The sequence below is a fragment of the Bison bison genome, unplaced genomic scaffold, assembly GCF_000754665.1.
Source record: "Bison bison bison isolate TAMUID 2011002044 unplaced genomic scaffold, Bison_UMD1.0 scf7180017864284, whole genome shotgun sequence".
Lineage (NCBI taxonomy): Eukaryota > Metazoa > Chordata > Mammalia > Artiodactyla > Bovidae > Bison > Bison bison.
In genome coordinates this window covers 746,389-764,875 of record NW_011494856.1, presented here as the reverse complement: position 1 = coordinate 764,875, position 18,487 = coordinate 746,389, and the positions used below count along the sequence as shown (strand labels likewise).

The window sequence follows — 18,487 nt, the reverse complement described above, 5'->3', positions numbered from 1 at the left end:
AACTCCCGGAGTTCACTGAGATTCACGTCCATCGAGTCAGTGATGCCATCCAGCCATCTCATCCTCTGTCGTCCCCTTCTCCTCCTGCCCTCAATCCCTCCCAGCATCAGAGTCTTCCAATGAGTTAACTCTTCGCATGAGGTGGCCAAAGTACTGTAGTTTCAGCTTTAGCATCATTCCTTCCAAAGAAATCCCAGGGCTGATCTCCTTCAGAATGGACTGTGTGTGAATAGCCTGAACGAAATAGGCTATCCCATCTCTTTGATATCTGCAAATCAAAGTTCAGTGGAGGCATTTTCCCAGAAAACTTAAAGCCCTGATATTTGCCTTACTGATGTTGATCTCTCCTCATCCCAGTTAAAAGCATTCCTCATCGGTCAGTCAGCCCATACGTACTCAGCACCTGCTGTATTCCTACCTTTCAGCTCACACAGAGTGGTCACTTATAAATGATGTGCATGGGTCTGTGAGTGTTGTAGGAATGCCTGAGAAGGAGGGGGAGACATGACTAGCAGTGGTTCTGTTTGGCTTCCTGCCAGAGATGAGACTTGAAGGCAGTCTTCTTAAAGGATGGGCTGTGTTTCCCCAGGACCAGCGTTCTCCAAAGCATGTTCCTTGCAACTGTGCTATATCAGGGGCTCAGTGGTAAAAAAATGGGTTTTGTGGTCAGATATGTTTAGGAAATAATGCGTATTATGCCTTCTTCTTTAGAAAATGTTCAGTTGGGTTTAACCCAGTATTTCTCAAACATTTAACTGGAGTACCATGTTTATTTTTTTTATCAAATGGAATACACTTAGGTAAATTACTACTCTGTGATGAGGCAAAGAAAGAGTCACAACATTCCACAATGTGGGTGGGTAGGGAGGATGGCTCTTTTGGGAGTCTGAGGAGATTAGCATCTCTGAAGGAATTTGTAGGTGTCCCTAATCACAGACCAGCTACCCAGAGTGCTGCTTGTGGGGCTTCCCTTGGAAGAAGCCTTTGTAATCACTCTGGAGCTGGACAGAGTAACTCCCAGTCTTGGCTGGGATGCTTCTGTGCTTTGCAGGGGGATTCTCAAGTCTGCCCTGCCCTCTGGAAAGTTGATTGAAACCTGGAGATGTGGGATCTGAATAACAGGAGGCCTTTTAATCAGTATCTTCATCTGTAGCCTCGATTGAAAAGTCAGCTTTTTAACGTCTAAATGAGGGTAGTCACTTCTGAAAATGAAACTGCATTTAGCCAAAAGGGCTGGGGCCAGGCCTGTATGAGAGCGCCCCCTGCTGCTCCCTGCCGTCCTTGCTCTTCACACTTCGCTCGCCTTTCCACTTAAACCAGCGTCGCGAAGGTCACAGATCAAGTGATCGTCCCTTGGCCTGGCCCCTCAGAGGCCACCTCAGCCTTCAGCCTCGTGAGTGCTGAACTTTGCTGGGCCACTTGAGAGCCTTGTTCCCATCTGCTCTGTCAGTTCTTGGATCTGATTTCCTGTTTCCATAGTCCTCTCACTCTAGCCGCACACATAGTGCACCCGCACTTGTCCTCTTGTCACGTGTTCCCAGGCGTCCTGACCTTTTACACTGAGTCCTTCCGGACTATTGACCCCAACTTCCCCTCCATCTGTGCTCCTCCATCACTTCTCGGCCTGCTTCCCACAGAGCTTTTCCATATTCACAAATGGGGTGGCAGAGTGCCGTCTTTTCCAGGAGGGCCTCAGGCCTCAAGTCCCCACTTCTCAGCCACCACACAGTTCCTTCTGGGTAAATGGTGTCTTCTCCCCTGCTTCCAGCGCCTGGCCTGGCTCTCCATCAGATCCAACAGAGACCCAGCCTGAAGGGATGGGAAAGTGGTAGGTAATGCAGTAGCCAGGAGGGAAGGCTGGCCAAGTACTCTGGTTCTAACACGTGTTCTTTTTCTAGCCTTGGCACTGATGAGGGGCAGCAAATCCTGCAGCGGCCGGTGCCGGAGAGACTGGAGTTTGTGTGCAGTTTTCTGCAGAGTAAGCACCTTTCTTCCTGGCTGGGAAGGAGCTGCTTCCTGGGGCTCGGGCAGCCAGAAGAACCAGGTCTCAGGTGTCGGGAGGGGCAGAGGCTTGAGGCCGCCCACTGTGTGCCACCGAGATGAGTATGGCCAGGGTGGCTTCTCTGAGTCTGGCCTGCACCAGTTGGGGGAGAGTATCACTACAGTCCCAGAGTATGAGTCTGGGATCCAGGTAGAGCAGGGGGTTGATTCTGGGGACTCATTACCTTGGGTTCCCATTCCTTCCGCTGCAAGGAGACAGAAAGATCCATGTTACCTTCTTCCCCTTGCTGGGAGAACAGTTTGCCATGGTAACCCTAAGTTAATTGCGTAAGTCATAGGTATAGGGGCACAGGCAGGGCAAGAGAGAGATCTTGCCCTTCTGTTCTACTGTTCGTGTGACCTTTCTAGACGTGGGTTCCCTGTCTATAAAATGAAGATGATTAATAATTGCTCTTAAGATTGACGTGCAGAGTAAATAAAGATACATGCAAAGCTTCTAGTGGGCTTCCCAGGTGGTGCTAGCAGTAAAGAAACTCCCTGCCAATGCAGTGAGACATAAGAGATGCAGGTTTGATCCCTGCGTTGGGAAGATCCCCTGGAGGAATGCATAGCAACCACTCCAGTATTCTCGCCTGCAGAATCCCATGTACAGAAGAACCTGCGGGCTACAGTCCACAGGGTCAGAAAGAGTCAGGTGCACCTGAACAGCTGAGCACACGGGCAGTCAGAGCTTCCAGCGCAGTGCTTGTCAGCCCCTCCCCCATAAGGCTGTGGACACAGTTCTCACCTTTGATCCAGGCGCTCTCTGCCATCCCCAACTCAAGAGGCTTATCAGAAGGGTGATGATGGATTAAGATAAAGCAGGGTATTAGTAATTGAGCCCAGCCCCCCTGGCAGCATAAGAAGCAGGTATGCCCCCCAACCCTGGTCTGACTCAGCTGCAGGCAGGCTTCCTCTGCACCCTCAGTTGGAAGGAGACTCTACAGTGACCTAGAATCTGGGCTCCTTCCTCTGTGGTGCTGAGGGGGAGTTGGTGTGTGGGTGGGTGAGTGCTATGTCAGGCCCCAAATCTGCTGTGAATTCCCAGCCTGTTTTCTCCTTGAACTGTCCCTGTAGTCCTTGGACTAGCCCAGGATAGAATTAACTTCAGGTGGAAATGTGCGTGTCGTCTCCTGGCCCCACCAGCCGTTCTGTTCCTCTGACTGCGAGGTGTTCTGATTATCTCAGGGATGGTTCTAGGAAATTCACCTTGTTTTCTATATTACTGTCATTACAGAAAACCGAAAACATCCCTCTTCTGCAGAATGCTTGGTGTCAGTGCAGAAGGTGATGGAGGGCTCAGAGCTGGAGCTAGCGAAGGTACCTGTGGAAAACGAACCTGATGGGGGTGAGAGGGTGGCACCAGAGGGGCCTGCGGGGGGGCCTTCTCTCAACCCACAAGTGGTGGGGGCTTTATTTCTGAGCCTTGTGGAGGTTGGTGGTAGGTCTAGGGAGCCACCTAGCTGAGGCTTGATTCAGTCAAGGATTTTAGCCCATCCTAATGACCAAGAGGTTTACTGGACCATTACTGTGGCCTCTGTGGACAGCTGTCAAGAGTCAGGCCTTAGCCGGCTGTTGTCATATTTTTCTTTTTAGCTCAATCCAGTTCACTCCCCTTCTGTTTCTGGGTGCTGTCGTATGAAGGATGCCTTAGGTGTCATACCCTGGGTTCCATGAGTGCAGGGATTCTGGCTCCTGGCTTTTTGCACAGTGAGCACTGAATCCTCGATCAAGAGGGATGGGGTGGGGAGAGAGGTGGGAGGGGGTTCAGGACGGGTGACACATGTACACCTGTGGCTGATTCATGTCAACGTATGGCAAAAACCACCACAGTATTGTAATTAGTCCCCAATTAAATAATTTTTTTAAAAAGAAGAAAAGTGTTTCCTGATACAGTTAAGGGCAGCGGCCTGAGGCTGCTGAATTCTGGGAGAGCTCGGAGTCCCCAGAACAGGGCAGGGGTTGGGGCCTGAGCAGAGAGGCAGTCCTGCTCAGCAGCCCCTCCTGCTTGCTCCTAGGTGGCCATGCTGCTGCTGTACCACTCTTCCATGAGCTCCAGGAGTCTCAGGGACTGGGAGCAGTTTGAATACAAGATTCAGGTAAGCCCTGCGCGTCCATCCCACCCAGCAGGCTGGCTTGCTCATGTTTCACCCCATGCCAGTTGTTTTTCTCTAAACAACATGCATTGTTCTTTTTAAACATTATGTTACAGTAGTAACAGCCATTCAGTATAGAAAGTCTGGAAAATACCAAGAAGCACAAAGAAGGAAATAACAGTTGCTGGTAATGGCATTCTCAGCAGTAACTGCGGACTTTTAAAGAATATACGTCCAGGCCCTTTTCACGTACATGTGTTTAACTGTACCTGTACGTGAACTATGTTTGGATAATACATAGAAACTATTTTTCCTTCTTGTGTGTGCTTCTGAATGTTTAAGTGGGTGTTTTACACAGACTGTCACTCCATTTCACCCTCCTTTCCTCTAGTAGGACGGATCAGTGAGGGCGTCTTTATCTATCGTGACAATCTAGCTCAGAGCGGTTGCCCCTCTTCCCTCCTCTGCATGGTCCCTAAGTGAAGGGGAGTTGGTGCATCTGCTTCATTAGAGAAGGAACTACCTGCCGTGCAGTCCTGATGTTGTCCTTGCTTCCTGCGTGAGCAGCTGTGCTTTGTTTAGAGCAGCAGCAGCTGGGATGCCAGCGGGCCATGTCAGTGACTGGCAGGGCGGTGTCCGGAGAGCTGCGGCCTTGCACGTAGTGGTGGAAGTGTTGAGTTCACCCCCTTTCGTACTCACTTAGCTCGTGGCTTGTCACAGGTCGGGGTTGTAATGCTGTGGGAGGAACAAGTGGCTCCTTCCTTCCTTTAACGTTTTCTCTGCTTTAAGCTGATCATAGACCAGGTAGAAAGAAATTCTAAAGAAATAAGGAAAATGGCCAGAGAAGTCAGATCAACTCTGTAGCTTTGGAATTCAGACAGCGAAGGCAAGATTTTACAGCTGAGCTGGTGGTTAAGCCCTGCATGAGCCCCAAAGGTGTTTTCACTCAGACAGAGAACAGCAGTAAGGGCCAGCTGGGAGGGGCCAACAGAGTTCTGTGTAAAAGCTTTCTGACTGGGTTGCTTTGCTTACCTATTCTCATCTCATGGTCAGGAGTGAAGTCAGGTTGGACTTCTGTCTGATCCTGGGTGCATCTTTGGGGGAAATGAGGGGCTGGGGACGAGTAGAGTGGAATGTCTTTGGTGGGACATTCCGGACTGGACCATGGGGCTCTGAGGGCAGGGATGGGTTCCAGCAGACTCTTAGGGCACCTCCAGGATGGTGCCCTCCATCCCTGCAGGCCTCCCGAACACCTCAGTGATGCTCTTTCTCTGTCTGTGGCCCAGGCTGAGTTAGCCGTCATTCTCAAATTCGTGCTGGACCATGAGGATGGGCTAAACCTAAATGAAGACTTGGAGAGCTTCTTGCAGAAAGGTAAGTAGGGGCCATTCCTGACGATCCCGTCTTTTCTGAGCTGGGGACTGCTAGGATCCTGAGTTGTCGGGAAGTTCTGGGGGTTTGTCCCCACACAGGGCGCTGAGTAGGTGCTTAGGAAACGTGTGGAACATGGAGTGACATGACTTCTGGCCATGTTGCCTTCATCCCAGTTTCCACAGAGCTCCTCCTTGTGCCTGGCAGCAGCTCAGCAGGACATTTGTAAGTGATCATGTCTGCTGTCAGTTCTCCTGGTTTACCCCACTACCCACATGTACATCTTGTTTTGTTTTTTATTGTTTAAACAGTCATTACTCTTGACTTACAAGCTGGAAGTACACAGTTTTAGAAGACTGTTATTCCTTACATATTGTTCGTGTTCTAGGTGGGAAGGCAGATACATAAACCAGAATATATGATGAGAAAAAAGTGCTAGAACAGGGAGGTATTGAATCTACCAGGCATCTTGCTGGAAGTACAGTCAAGAGTGAGAGTGCTACCTGTTGGGAAGAGCCATCTAACGACGACAGGTGTCTGGTGGCAGGTCTCGGCACATTCACCCAGCCCCTGGATTTGGTATTCCTTGTGTTCAGGTTCCCCGTGAGCAACTTCAGGTGGAGATGTTGTAGATGTGGGTGTAGAATGCAGGAGAGGGCTCTGGGCCAGGCTGTGGGCTTGCACGTTGGTATATGGATGGCCACTGAGGCCTTGGGCACTGTGGGCAGAGCATGCAGGCCCCATCAGAACTCTGGGGCTTGGTGGGCAGGTGGGTGGGAGAGGAAGGAGCGGGTGCGGGAGAGGGAGCCCGGGTGTTAGAGGCAGGAGGGCCTTGTGAAGGTCGCCATGAGAGCCAAGAAAAGAGGAGATTTTGAGAAAGAAGTCATGCTGGCAGTGCACGATTTCAGAATGAGGATTTCAGTGAGGAGGCTGCTGGCTCTGACTTGAGAGGCCACTGGGACTGAGAGGAGTCTGCTCAGGGTTGGCTTGAGGGGAAAAGCGTGAGCGCTTGGTCCGGTCTCTTGAGTACAGAGTCTGGGCAGGGAAGCCCTGTACATTGGCTTAGGGCACTGACTGCTGGATAACCCAGACCCCAGGCTTCAAGCTCTGCCCAGCCTTCTTCTGCAGCTGACATATAAGTGTCTGGATTCATCCCCACTAAGGCAAGTTCTCAAATAGCATAAAGATGCAAATCTGTCCACCTCTTACTGACCTCTCTGTGGCTTGTCTGCTCCTTCCACTCCAGCTCCTGTCCCTTCCCCTCGTTCCAGCACCATCTCTGAAGAGCTCTCTCCACCCAGCCACCAGGCCAAGAGGGAGGTTCACTTCCTAGAGCTACAGAAAGTTGCCTCTTCCAGCGGGAACAAGTATGTGCTGTGCCTCTTCTCCCAGGATGGGAGGCCCTCGACACCCAGCGCTCGGATCCCTGCCTCCAAGGGGCCAAACTGTTGACCAGCCCCTGAGTCATCAGAGAGCTTGGAGTATCTTACAGACCTGTGACGTCCTCCCCTATGTCAGGATCAGTGGGGGACTTGGTTGGGATCTGTCCTGGGCAAAAGGCCTATCAAAGACTGGTCCTTGTTTATGGGATTTCTTGCTTTCTTGAAGACTAGGCTAAATTCCCTTAGTGCAGTTCTGTAAAGGCAAAGAGAATGCCCTCCTTTTGCAGCTGTGGGGGGTGGGGAGGCATAGAGAAATTTAAGACTTGAAGAAAGAAGAGGAGCTTTCTCTAGGTCACGTCATAAAGCACGAGGTAGCACTGCAGGCAGAACCCAGGTATTTGGGCCTCACCCCCGTGCACATACCCACAGAGCCCCCTGACCCCCACCCGCGGCTTTGGTTGCTTCCACCCTCAAGTCTTGGGCTCTGACCATGGCATCTGGGCCATCTCCTTCCACAGCTTCCTCTCAGGTTCTCCAGCCTCCCCCATGGGTGACATCTTGCAGACCCCACAGTTCCAGATGAGGCGGTTAAAGAAGCAGCTTGCAGATGAGAGAAACAATCGAGACGAGCTGGAGCTGGAGTTGGCTGAGAACCGCAAGCTCCTCACCGAGAAGGGTAGGTACCTGGCTCGCTGGCGGATGTGTGTGGACGGGCAGCATTCAGGATTTTCATCTGGGAAGGTGCTGGGCTTGTCTGAGGTGTGGCCCTTCTGCCTTCTGTGTTGTCTCCTCTGCTGGCCCGGGAGCCGAGCTCCTCCCTGGGCCCACTGGCTGACCCCTGGAAGCTGGTGCTATCCGTGCCCCCCTCCTTCTTTCCCTGGACCAGCTGCCCCCTCCCTCCTCCCTCCTCGCTCCTCCCCTCATCCTGGGTTGAGTCCTCTCCTCTCCTCCGGGGCAGATGCGCAGATAGCCATGATGCAGCAGCGCATTGACCGCCTCGCTCAGCTCAACGAGAAACAGGCGGCCAGTCCGCTGGAGCCCAGGGAACTGGAGGAGCTGCGTGGCAAGAACGAGAGGTACGGTTCTCCTGCTGTCCTTCTGCGCCCGGCACAGCGGCCATGTGCTCTTTCCTCACTGGCCCCCTCTCTCGCAGCCTCACTGTGCGGCTGCATGAAACTCTGAAGCAGTGCCAGGACCTGAAGACAGAGAAGAGCCAGATGGATCGCAGAATTAACCAGCTTTCTGAGGAGAATGGGGACCTTTCCTTTAAGGTGAGAGTTGGGGTTTCTGGTCCGCACCTGGAAGCCTGGTGCAGCTGAGTTGGTCTGTACAATTCCCCCAGAGGATTGAGGAGAGTGTCCTCATTCCTTAATTGGCTACTGCCAGGGACGGACTGGCTGGTGGCCGTAAATTTTGATTAGTAGTCCTGCGCTCAACAGGCAGACAGCAGTGGTTCTGGCAGTTTTGACCCTGTGTGACGGGGGTTCCCTCTTGTCTGTCTCAGCTGCGGGAGTTTGCCAGTCACCTGCAGCAGCTCCAGGGGGCCCTCAACGAACTGACAGAAGAGCACAGCAGGGCCACTCAGGATTGGATGCAGAAGCAGGCGCATCTGGACAAGGAGCTCGGCACAGCCCTGCAGGACAAGGTAGCCCTCTGCTGTGGGAAGTCAGGGCCGCAGCCTTGACCACATGCCCAAAGCTGAATGTCGTTTACCTCTGTGGGACCTTTGGACTTCCCTGGTGGCTCAGATGGTAAAGCGTCTGCCTCCAATGCAGGAGACCGGGTTCAGTCCCTGGGTTGGGAAGATCTCCCGGAGAAGGAAATGGCAACCCACTCCAGTATTCTTGCCTGGAAAATCCCATGGATGGAGGAGCCTGGTAGGCTATAGTCCATGGGGTCACAAAGAGTCGAACATGACTGAGCGACTTCACTTTTCACTATGGGACCTTTGGGAATTATGCTAACTACTCTTCAAGGTTTAATAGTGTGCTGTAATGGGCTTCGGTTCAGTATACCTGTATATCCTGTCTCTGCTGTTTACAGGTGTGGCTCTTGGACAAGTTACTTCTTTCTAAGCGTCTTTTCCCTAAAATGGGAAAAAGAATTAGTAGCTACCTTATTGTCTGTTGTAGGATAATGCATATAGAGCACTGAACACACATTGTCTGGTACGAGGTGAAGTTGCTGAGATTATTGTTGCTATTAAGAACGCAGCTCTGCCACATATTAGTAACCATGTAGCCCCCGGACAAGGCACTTAACTCGTCAGCTTTGGATTCTTACTCTGTAAAAACAGTAGGGATGGTAGTTGCTACCTCTGGATCTGTTGGGTAGATTAAGACAGGCCCTGGCCCACTGTAGTTGCGTAGTGAACAGTGGGGTGAAGAGGGGCAGGGGATCAGGGGTGCTGTGGCTACTGCTGCTGTTGGTGTTCAGACAGGGTATTTTAAGCTGCTGAGTGTTTGGATGCTCTGAGAGCCAAGACATGACCGAGGAAGGGTATACAGTGAGGAAATCTCAAGTAAACTCATCCTTGGAGAAGAAATGAGCAAGTCACCCAACTTAATTTAGCCCTGGGACTGGGGCTGGTAAGTCAGGTCTCCATTCGTTTCTGCCAGTTTGCTCCTAGGTCGGGGCCAGAGGAGATCTTGGTAACAAGGTAATGGGATAATAATATTGATGCTCACAAGGGCTTGTGTGGCAAGCTGGTGCCTCTTTGATTTCTGTTAACCTGGGGCTCTCATTTACTTCCAGAAATGCCTTGAAGAGAAGAACGAAATCCTTCAGGGAAAGCTTTCACAGCTGGAAGAACACTTGGCCCAGCTGCGGGAGAACCCACCCCAGGAGAAGGGTGAGGTGCTGGGTGACGTCTTGCAGGTAGGGACTCGGGCAGTGGTGACACCTGTGGGCTGGGGTGGCTGCTGACCCGTGCTCTCCATGTTCAGGTTCCTGGTGGTCCTCAATCCCTGGAGGGGCAGAGGGCACCGAGTCGTGCTGATCCCCGTTTGTCTCTTTATTTCACCAGCTGGAAACCCTCAAGCAAGAGGCAGCCACTCTCGCTGCAGACAACACCCAGCTTCAAGCCAGGGTGGCAGCATTGGAGACCGAGCGGGGCCAGCGGGAAGCCAAGCTGCTCGCCGAGCGGAGCCACTTCGAAGGAGAAAAGCAGCAGCTGGCCGGCCTGATTGCCGAGCTGCAGGGCTCCCTGTCCAACCTCAGCCAGGCCAAGGAGGAGCTGGAGCAGGCTTCTCAGGCTCAGGTGGCCCGGCTATCCACCCAGGTGGCCACATTGACCTCCGAGCTGGATACCCTCAACACTGCTGTGCAGCAGCGGGATGGGGAACTGGCCGGCCTGAAGCAGCAGGCCCAAACGGAGCAGGCACAGCTCACACAGACTCTCCGGCAGCAGGAAGAGGCTGCCCAGGGCCTCCGCCAGCAGGTGGAGCAGCTGAGCAGCAGCCTGGAGCGGAAGGAGAGGCAGCTGGAAGAGGCCGCCACGGAGAAGGAGGCCACCCGGCGAGACCAGGCCCAGCAACTGGCTGCTGCGGCCGAGGAGCGGGAGGCTGCTCTCCGGGAGAGAGACACAGCCCTCCAGCAGCTGGGGGCGGTGGAGAAGGAGAAGGCTGCCGAGTTGGACGTCCTGCAAGAACAGCTGCGGGCCGCCCATGAAGCCCAGGATGGTGCCCAGTCCTCGCTGACACAGGCCCAGCAGGAGAAGGCGGAGCTGAGCCAGAAGGTGGAGGAACTCCATACCCATGTTGAGGCAGCCCGCCAGGAGCAGAGTGAGGTACAGGCCCAGGTGGCAGAGCTGAAGGCCCAGTTGAGGTCTGAGCAGCAGAAAACAACCGAGTGGGAAAGAGTGGCCCAGGAGAAGGCCCAGCTCCAGGAGCAGGTCCGGGCCCTGGAGGAGTCCCTTAAGGCCACCACAGGCAGCCTGGAAAAGGAGAAGCGCAGGGCTGCAGACACCCTGGCAGAGCAGCAGCGGTGCATCTGCAGGTTGGAGGCGGAGACGCAGAGCCTGGTGGAGCAGCACGAGCAGGGACAGAAGGAGCTGGAAGAAGAGAGAGCTGGGCGCAAGGGGCTGGAGGCCCGGTTACAGCAGCTCGGGGAGGCCCATCAGGCCCAGACAGAAGCCCTGCGGCAGGAGCTGGCCGAGGCTGTAGCCTCCCAGCGCGAGGCCGAGAATGAGTGTGAGCAGCTGGCCAAGGAGGTGGCCACCTGGCGTGAGCGGTATGAGGACAGCCAGCAGGAGGAGGAGCAGTATGGCGCCATGTTCCAGGAACAGCTGATGACTCTGAAGGAGGAATGCGAGAAGGCCCGCCAGGAGCTGCAGGAGGCCAAGGAGAAGGTGGTGGGGATCGAGGCCCACAGTGAGCTCCAGATCAGCCGGCAGCAGGACGAGCTGGCTCAGCTCCACGCCAGCCTGGCCAGGGCCCTACAGCAGGTCCAAGAGAAGGAGGGCAGGGCCCAGCAGCTCGCCACCGACCTTGCCACCCTGCAGGAGAAGATGGCGGCCACCAGCAAGGAGGTGGCCCGCCTGGAGGCCTTGGTGCGCAAGGCAGGTGGGCAGCCAGAGACGGCCTCCCCCGAGCTGTTCCAGGAGCCGCCCAGGGCAGGAGACAGAGAGTCGGAGTGGCTGGAAGAGCAGCAGGGACGCCCGTTCTGCAGCACGCAGGCCGCGCTGCAGGCTATGGAGCGTGAGGCTGAGCAGATGGGTAGCGAGCTGGAGAGGCTTCGGGCCGCGCTGATGGAGAGCCAGGGGCAGCAGCAGGAGGAGCGTGGGCAACAGGAGAGGGAGGTGGCGCGGCTGACCCAGGAGCGGGGCCGGGCCCAAGCTGACCTTGCCCTGGAGAAGGCCGCCAAGGCGGAGCTGGAGATGCGGCTGCAGAACGCACTCAATGAGCAGCGTGTGGAGTTTGCTGCCCTGCAGGAGGCACTGGCCCAGGCCCTGAGGGAAAAGGAGGGGATGGACCAGGAACTGGCCAAGCTTCATGGGCAGGAGGCAGCCCAAGGGGCAGTACTGAAGGAGCTTCAGCAAACTGTGGAGCGACTGAAAGAACAGCTGGCCAAGAAAGAGGAGGGGCGCCCGCAGTCTCTTGGGACAGCCAGCCGAGAAGACGCTTGTGGATTGCGAACCCAGTCCGAGGCTACTGAAAAGACTGAGCCAGAAGGCTCTGAACTGCAGGCCCTGCAGGCAGAGGTGAGCCGGCTGGAACAGCAGGCCCGTGAGCACCAGGAGAAGGCCTCCAGCCTGGAGCAAAGCCTTGAGTCTGAGCGCGCTGCCCACGCGGAGCAGGCCAGTACTCTGAAGACTCTGCAGGGCCAGTTAGAGCAGAAGGCCCAGGAGCTGGGGAGCAGTCAGGACACCTTAGCCTCAACCCAGAGGGAGTTGGCCACCCTCCGTGCCATGGCCCAGGAGCACAGCAAGGCCGAGGACGAGTGGAAGGCCCAGGTGGCCCGGGGTCAGCAGGAGGCTGAGAGGAAAAACAGCCTCATCAGCAGCTTGGAGGAGGAGGTGTCCATCCTGAACCGCCAGGTGCTGGAGAAGGAGGGCGAGAGCAAGGAGCTGAAGCGGCTGGTGGTCGCTGAGTCAGAGAAGAGTCAGAAGCTGGAAGAGCGGCTGCGCCTGCTCCAGGCGGAGACCGCCAGCAGCAGCGCCAGGGCTGCGGAACGCAGCTCCGCTCTGCGCGAGGAGGTCCAGACCCTCCGGGAGGAGGCTGAGAAGCAGCGGGTGGCTTCTGAGAGCCTGCGGCAGGAGCTGGCATCGCAGGCGGAGCGAGCAGAGGAGCTGGGCCAAGAGTTAAAGGCCTGGCAGGAGAAGTTCTTTCAGAAGGAGCAAGCCCTCTCGGCCCTGCAGCTGGAGCACACCAGCACACAGGCCCTGGCGAGCGAGCTGCTGCCCGTCAAGCACCTGTGCCAGCAGCTGCAGGCCGAGCAGGCTGCTGCCGAGAAGCGCCACCGGGAGGAGCTGGAGCAGAGCAAGCAGGCAGCTGGTGGGCTGCGAGCAGAGCTGCTTCGGGCCCAGCGCGAGCTCGGGGAGCTGCTGCCTCTGCGGCAGAAGGTGGCAGAGCAGGAGCGCATGGCCCAGCAGCTGCGAGCGGAGAAGGCCAGCTACGCGGAGCAACTGAGCATGCTGAAGAAGGCTCACGGCCTGTTGGCGGAGGAGAACCGAGGGCTGGGCGAGCGGGCCAGCCTCGGCCGGCAGTTTCTGGAAGTGGAGCTGGACCAGGCCCGCGAGAAGTACAGCCAGGAGCTGGCAGCTGTGCGCGCTGACGCTGAGACCCGTCTGGCTGAGATGCAGCGGGAAGTGCAGAGCACTGCCCGGGAGCTGGAGGTGATGACCGCCAAGTACGAGGGTGCCAAGGCCAAGGTCCTGGAGGAGAGGCAGCGTTTCCAGGAGGAGAGGCAGAAACTCACTGCCCAGGTGAGGCCCTGGCTCAGCCACACCCCCGAAGGGCAGACCTGAGAGGCAGAGACGTTGTCCCTCTACATTCCCTGGCCTCTGATCCCCATGTGATGCCAGAGTGTCGGTGGCAGGAGGAGAGGTGGCTGCTAGTACAGGTCGTCTCTGGCCCCTGCTGGCCTAAAGAAACTCTCAGTAGCCTCCCCTTCCGCGAAGGCTCTGTCTCTGGTGAGGCAGGCTGTGAGAGCCATCAGCCTTTTGAGGCGCTCTGTCATGAGGAAGCATACTTACAGTGGAGGCCCCAAGAGCCACCGGGGCCTCCAATGAGCCAAGATGGCATTTAAAGAGGCTGCTAGACGTCTAGTTCCTTGGGGGCAGATTAGAGCCTCGGTGAGGTCAGCCTGGGAGCAGGGCGGGTGCCTTTTGGACTCCCATCTCACGCTGTCTCCGTTGCTCCCCCATGTGCAGGTGGAGCAGCTAGAGTTATTTCAGAGAGAGCAGACTAAACAGGTAATGCCTGAGGTCCTCGATAAATGCTGGCTGCTTAAGCGGTGACTGGTCTCGGTGCATGACCCCGGCTGCAGCTTGCCTCCGTGGGCTCCTGTTGTGAACTGTTTGTGAAGGGGCAGGGTCATGCCGTGGAACCCAGGCCGTCCCGGAGTGCGGTGTGCTGGGCCCTTTCAGGCCTCGCCCCACCCATCCCAGGTCGGCCTCTCCACCTGTCTGTATTCTCATCGTCTGTCAGGGACGAGGGGTAGGGCAGGCTTCGTCTTTCCCGTACCAGGTCCAGAGACAGCCTGCCCTTGGGACTCCCAGACCTCCAAGTCCTGCTCCCAGTTTGGGTACTCATCTGTGGGGACTCGAAGTTTGGCCACAGGCCTGGTGTGGCATAGCTCCCTTCTTTCTTGCAGAAGCTAGAAAGGTGATGTGCCAGACGGCCCCCACAGATTAGCAGGGCCGTGAGCTCAGGATGCTTGCCCATCACCTTCTGGGGTTTTTAACCCCCAGCATAAGATAGAGATGTTTGGGAGCAAGAGGGCCAAGGTTGAGAGGAGGTGAGGTCTGACTGCCTCGCCCTCACCAGGGTTTCTATGCTGCCCTAGACATCAAAGCTATCAAACTGGCATTTAGTGGGCGCCCCCTTCCTCCACTCCCTTTCCTACCCCATCATCTGGGGCCTGCTGAGGAGGTGGGCCCTCCTCTCCTCACATCCCCTCCTCCAGGGAGCCTGAGATGATGGGGAAGATCAGACAGAAGAGCAAACAGTTAGCAATGGAGCTCCAGCCTTTTGCCTTTACTGATCGTGCTTGAGCTCCCAGAAAGCCCAGGGGAGCCAGGAGCGTCTGTGGCTGCCATGCGCCCTCTCATCCCCTTCCTCCCTGAGCCCTTCCTCTCTGTGGGGGTGGGGTGGGCGTGAAATACGTGTGCTGCCCTGCTCTCGTCTTCCAGCTGCCTGACCCAGTGCTAATCACAGCCACCACACCACTAGCGCCAGCCCTGATGGCCTGTGGATGTTGGGGAGAGGTCCGAGCAGTTGGGCTTTTGCTCTGGCAGTTTCTTGCGGTAGGGGTTGGGGGGTGTAGTCATCGAGCGTGTCTGCTGGCGTTTTAGAATGGGTGCCCTGCTCCTGTCCCGCCGTGGGAAGGTTGGGGCTGGGAACGGCGGCAGTAAGTTGTGGTGGGGTGTCAGCTCCCGAGTGACCCTGCTGCCTATCTCTGAAGCAGGGCGTGGAGGCAAGCGCGGGCAGGTGGCTCTGACAGCACTTGCGTTGGGTCATGTCACTCAGGTCCTGCCCACCAGCCAGGGTGGCCCTGAGTTTCTTACAGGGACACTGGGGACTGGCCTGGGGAAACCCCATAATTTGGACCTTCAGCGGAAGGCCCCCCTGAGTCTCTCCTCTTGCCTCCCTGCCTCAGGTGGAAGAACTGAGCAAGAAGCTAGCTGACCATGAGCAAGCCAGCAAGGCGCAGCAGCAGAAGCTGAAGGTGGGACAGCAGGGGATGGGCCCGCCCTCCGTCGGCTCAGGGGAGCAGGGAGGGAAGCGCTAAGCCCCGGCTGGGGCACCCTGGGGCCTGGCAGCCTCAGGAGCCCTGCCTGTGCCTCTGCGATCTGAGTGACCAGAGTGGCTCGCAACCCGCAGACCTTCACTGTCTGCTGCAGTAGCCACTAGCCATGTGTGGTTATTTAAGTAAAAAAATCCAGTTTCTCAGTTGCGCTAGCCACGTTTCCACAGCTCAGTAGCCATGTGTGGCTAGTGGCTACCATACTGGACAGGGCAGATCAGAACATTTACAGCACTGCAGAGGCTTCAGTTGGGTTGTGCTGTTTCATCTCAGGGAATGAGCGTTAGTGACATTTAGTACTACAGTGCAACTGAATATTCTTAATGCTTTCCGTGGTATCACCTTCTTTGGTTTAATGTTTGCTTTTTTGCAACTCCAGGCTTCACAGCTTTTAGTTAAGGGCAAAGGAACTTGGCCCCAGTGGCCCCAGGAGGGTCACAGGAGTTAGTGGGAGCTCAGAGCTGTTTGCCCAGCTCACTGCCCTGTGCTCTACACCGTGTCACAGTCATGCTGACACACAGGCGGAGTACACTCCTCTCAGGGGCCTTCCTGGTGCCGAGGGGTGAGGAGGGAAGGCTGGGTGGCCCTGGCCAGTGCCTGCTACAGACTTAGTACTTGCTGGCGCAGATTGCGGGTGGACAGAGAAGCCGCCAAGGACAGACAGATCCTGCGCCCAAGGAGTCTGTGGTCTGTCTGGGAGGCGGCGCCTGCAGCATAACTGAGCCCACACCCGCTTCGGAGTCAGGTGGGCAGAGGCGCAGAGGCGCAGATCTTACTCTGCTGCTCAGTCCCCGTGGCCAGTGTGCTTTCAGGCTCTGCACTCAGTTTCTTCATCTGTGAAGCGGAGCTGAAGTTAGTTCCCAGAGTGGTTTTGAGGAGAAATGAGTTCTCGTGTCCTCAGCACACATGCCTGTGCCTAGACCCCTGGTGTTCCTGGGGGTCAGTGCCTTTCCTCCCGGGAGACTGTGTCCTCACGGAGGGAGGGTGAGGTAGCATGTGCCTGGTGTCAGGGCAAAGGCAGGCTGCCAGAACTCTTCCAGAAAGGGCATTGTCTGGACAGGAAAAGCTCCTACAGCATCTGGACTCTGAGGGGGGTGTGGTGCTTAGGCTGGAGCTGGGAGGGGCCCAGAGGCCTGTTGTGTGTCCTCAGAGAACATGCAGGAATCTGTAAACACCGTGGAGCCCAGGAGGTTAGGGGTCGGTGGATTTGGGTGAGCCAAAGAGGCCAGCGGTCATCAGCTTCTCTCCTCGTTCAGGCCCAGGGCGGTGAGAGCCAGCAGGAGGTCCAGCGCCTCCAGGCCCAGCTGAGTGAGCTGCAGGCCCAGCTGAGCCAGAAGGAGCAGGCGGCTGAGCACTACAAGCTACAGGTGAGAAGCCCGGCCCCAGCCCCAGCCCCGGCGCCCCCCACTTCTCAGACCCCACCACCCACTCGCCCTTCCACCCACCCAGATGGAGAAGGCCAAGACTCATTATGATGCCAAGAAGCAGCAGAACCAAGAGCTGCAGGAGCAGCTGCGAGGCCTGGAGCAGCTGCAGACAGAGAACAAGGAGCTGAGGGCAGAAGTGGATCGGCTGGGCCGGGAGCTGCAGCAGGCCGGGCTGAAGACCAAGGAAGCCGAGCAGACCTGCCGCCACCTCACGGCCCAGGTGCGCAGCCTGGAGGCACAGGTGAGGCTCTGGCCGTGCCGGCACACTGGCCTCCAGTGCCCTCCTCTCTGCAGCCACCCTGCTGAGGCCTGCCTTCACTCTCTCTCTGCCCCCTTTCCCAGGTTGCCCATGCCGACCAGCAGCTTCGGGACCTGGGCAAGTTCCAGGTGGCGACTGATGCCTTGAAGAGCCGGGAGCCCCAGGCTAAGTCTCAGCTGGACTTGAGTATTGACAGCCTGGATCTGAGCTGCGAGGAGGGGACCCCTCTCTCTGTCACCAGGTCAGGGGGCACCCTTCCTCCCTGTCTGTTGTCCGCCCACTGTGATCAGGCAGCCTCCTGTGGGGAAAAGGCTGCTGAGGTGCCATTCCTGGGCACTGGGGCTATCAGAGAGGAAGATGGGAACCCTTTGCCCTCTGGAAGCTTGTTCTTAGAGGAGGAGTATGTATTAGAGGTATTAGGCTAGATGCTTGCATGTAGCATAGCGGGAATGAGAAGTAATGAGTGGTCAGAAGAGGCTTCATGGAGGCTGTCACTCCTGCTCTTGAGTCTTGAAAGAAACTATAGGTGTGTGTCCCATGGACAGAGAAGAGTGATAACAGCAAAGGAGGTCGAGAAGGAGCCTGGCTGGACAGTGAAGTGGGGAGGGTTGGGCCCAGGCCCCTGAGGGCAGGCTGGACCCCCCCCAACTGAAGGAGGCTGGGGTTTAGACCTGATCCTGAAGGCACTGAGGGGCCTCAGAAGGGTTTGCAGTTGAGCACATGGTCAGTTTTGCATTTTTAGCCTACCTATCCTGATAGGGAAAACTGAGACTTTAATGAGATCAATAAATGTATTTTTATGTTAAACACTTTATATGTGCCAGAGATAGTGTTACATACACCTGAGAAATATGAATTCATTTATCCCATAACAACTCTGAGGTAGAGTCTATGATTATCTCCTTTCACAGAGGAAACTGGGGCAGCCTGGGGTCCCACAGTGGCAGGGCTAGGCTTGACCCCAGGCAGCCTGGCTTGAGTCCTAGCTTGTCACCACCGTATGTCTCTCAGAGGCTGTTGTAGTCAAGGCGAGAGGGGACGAGGTAGACAGGAAAGGAGAGGAGTTGGGTGTGGTTAGGGGGCTCTTGGATTTGGCAGGAAAGGGAAGAGATGGAGGCTGGCTGGAGGTTGCTCCCCCCAGCTTCGTGTTGGCTATAATAGGAAACAGAGGAGGAACAGACAGTGGACTTAGTTTGGGACATGTTGTTGTGGAGTCCAGAGGGGCAGTCTGGGGCTGTGTCTGGGAGGGTCTGGGGAGCAGGGTCTGGGAGTTGCCTGTATTGAGGAGCTCAGGGCACCGTGGGGTGAGTGGGCTCACCAACAACGGAGCAGATGGAAGGCAGGGTCCCAGTCAAGGACTCGTCTTGGTACCTCTGAAAAATCAGAGGGTGGGGTGCTTGACCTGGTGGTCTTGTTATAAATGTCACTGGAACGGGATGGACAAAA

At 56.2% G+C, this 18,487-nt stretch overlaps 1 protein-coding gene across 9 annotated transcripts in view; it reads left to right on the top strand.

Annotated features, from left to right (window-relative positions):
- The window catches only part of NUMA1 (nuclear mitotic apparatus protein 1), a 73,121-nt gene that overhangs the window by 50,242 nt on the left and 4,392 nt on the right, over positions 1–18,487 (top strand). For 8 of the 9 annotated variants that reach the window (XM_010849475.1, XM_010849481.1, XM_010849482.1 and 5 more), the window contains exons 4-19: positions 1,899–1,978; positions 3,278–3,360; positions 4,059–4,139; positions 5,423–5,510; positions 6,754–6,874; positions 7,408–7,565; positions 7,848–7,965; positions 8,043–8,160; positions 8,394–8,534; positions 9,644–9,766; positions 9,915–13,313; positions 13,761–13,802; positions 15,209–15,277; positions 16,612–16,722; positions 16,805–17,023; positions 17,125–17,282. In XM_010849475.1, coding sequence (XP_010847777.1) covers positions 1,899–1,978; positions 3,278–3,360; positions 4,059–4,139; positions 5,423–5,510; positions 6,754–6,874; positions 7,408–7,565; positions 7,848–7,965; positions 8,043–8,160; positions 8,394–8,534; positions 9,644–9,766; positions 9,915–13,313; positions 13,761–13,802; positions 15,209–15,277; positions 16,612–16,722; positions 16,805–17,023; positions 17,125–17,282 — 5,109 coding nt within the window. The remainder of the gene's footprint in view (positions 1–1,898; positions 1,979–3,277; positions 3,361–4,058; positions 4,140–5,422; positions 5,511–6,753; positions 6,875–7,407; positions 7,566–7,847; positions 7,966–8,042; positions 8,161–8,393; positions 8,535–9,643; positions 9,767–9,914; positions 13,314–13,760; positions 13,803–15,208; positions 15,278–16,611; positions 16,723–16,804; positions 17,024–17,124; positions 17,283–18,487) is intronic. The other variant, XM_010849483.1, reaches the window with a different exon arrangement.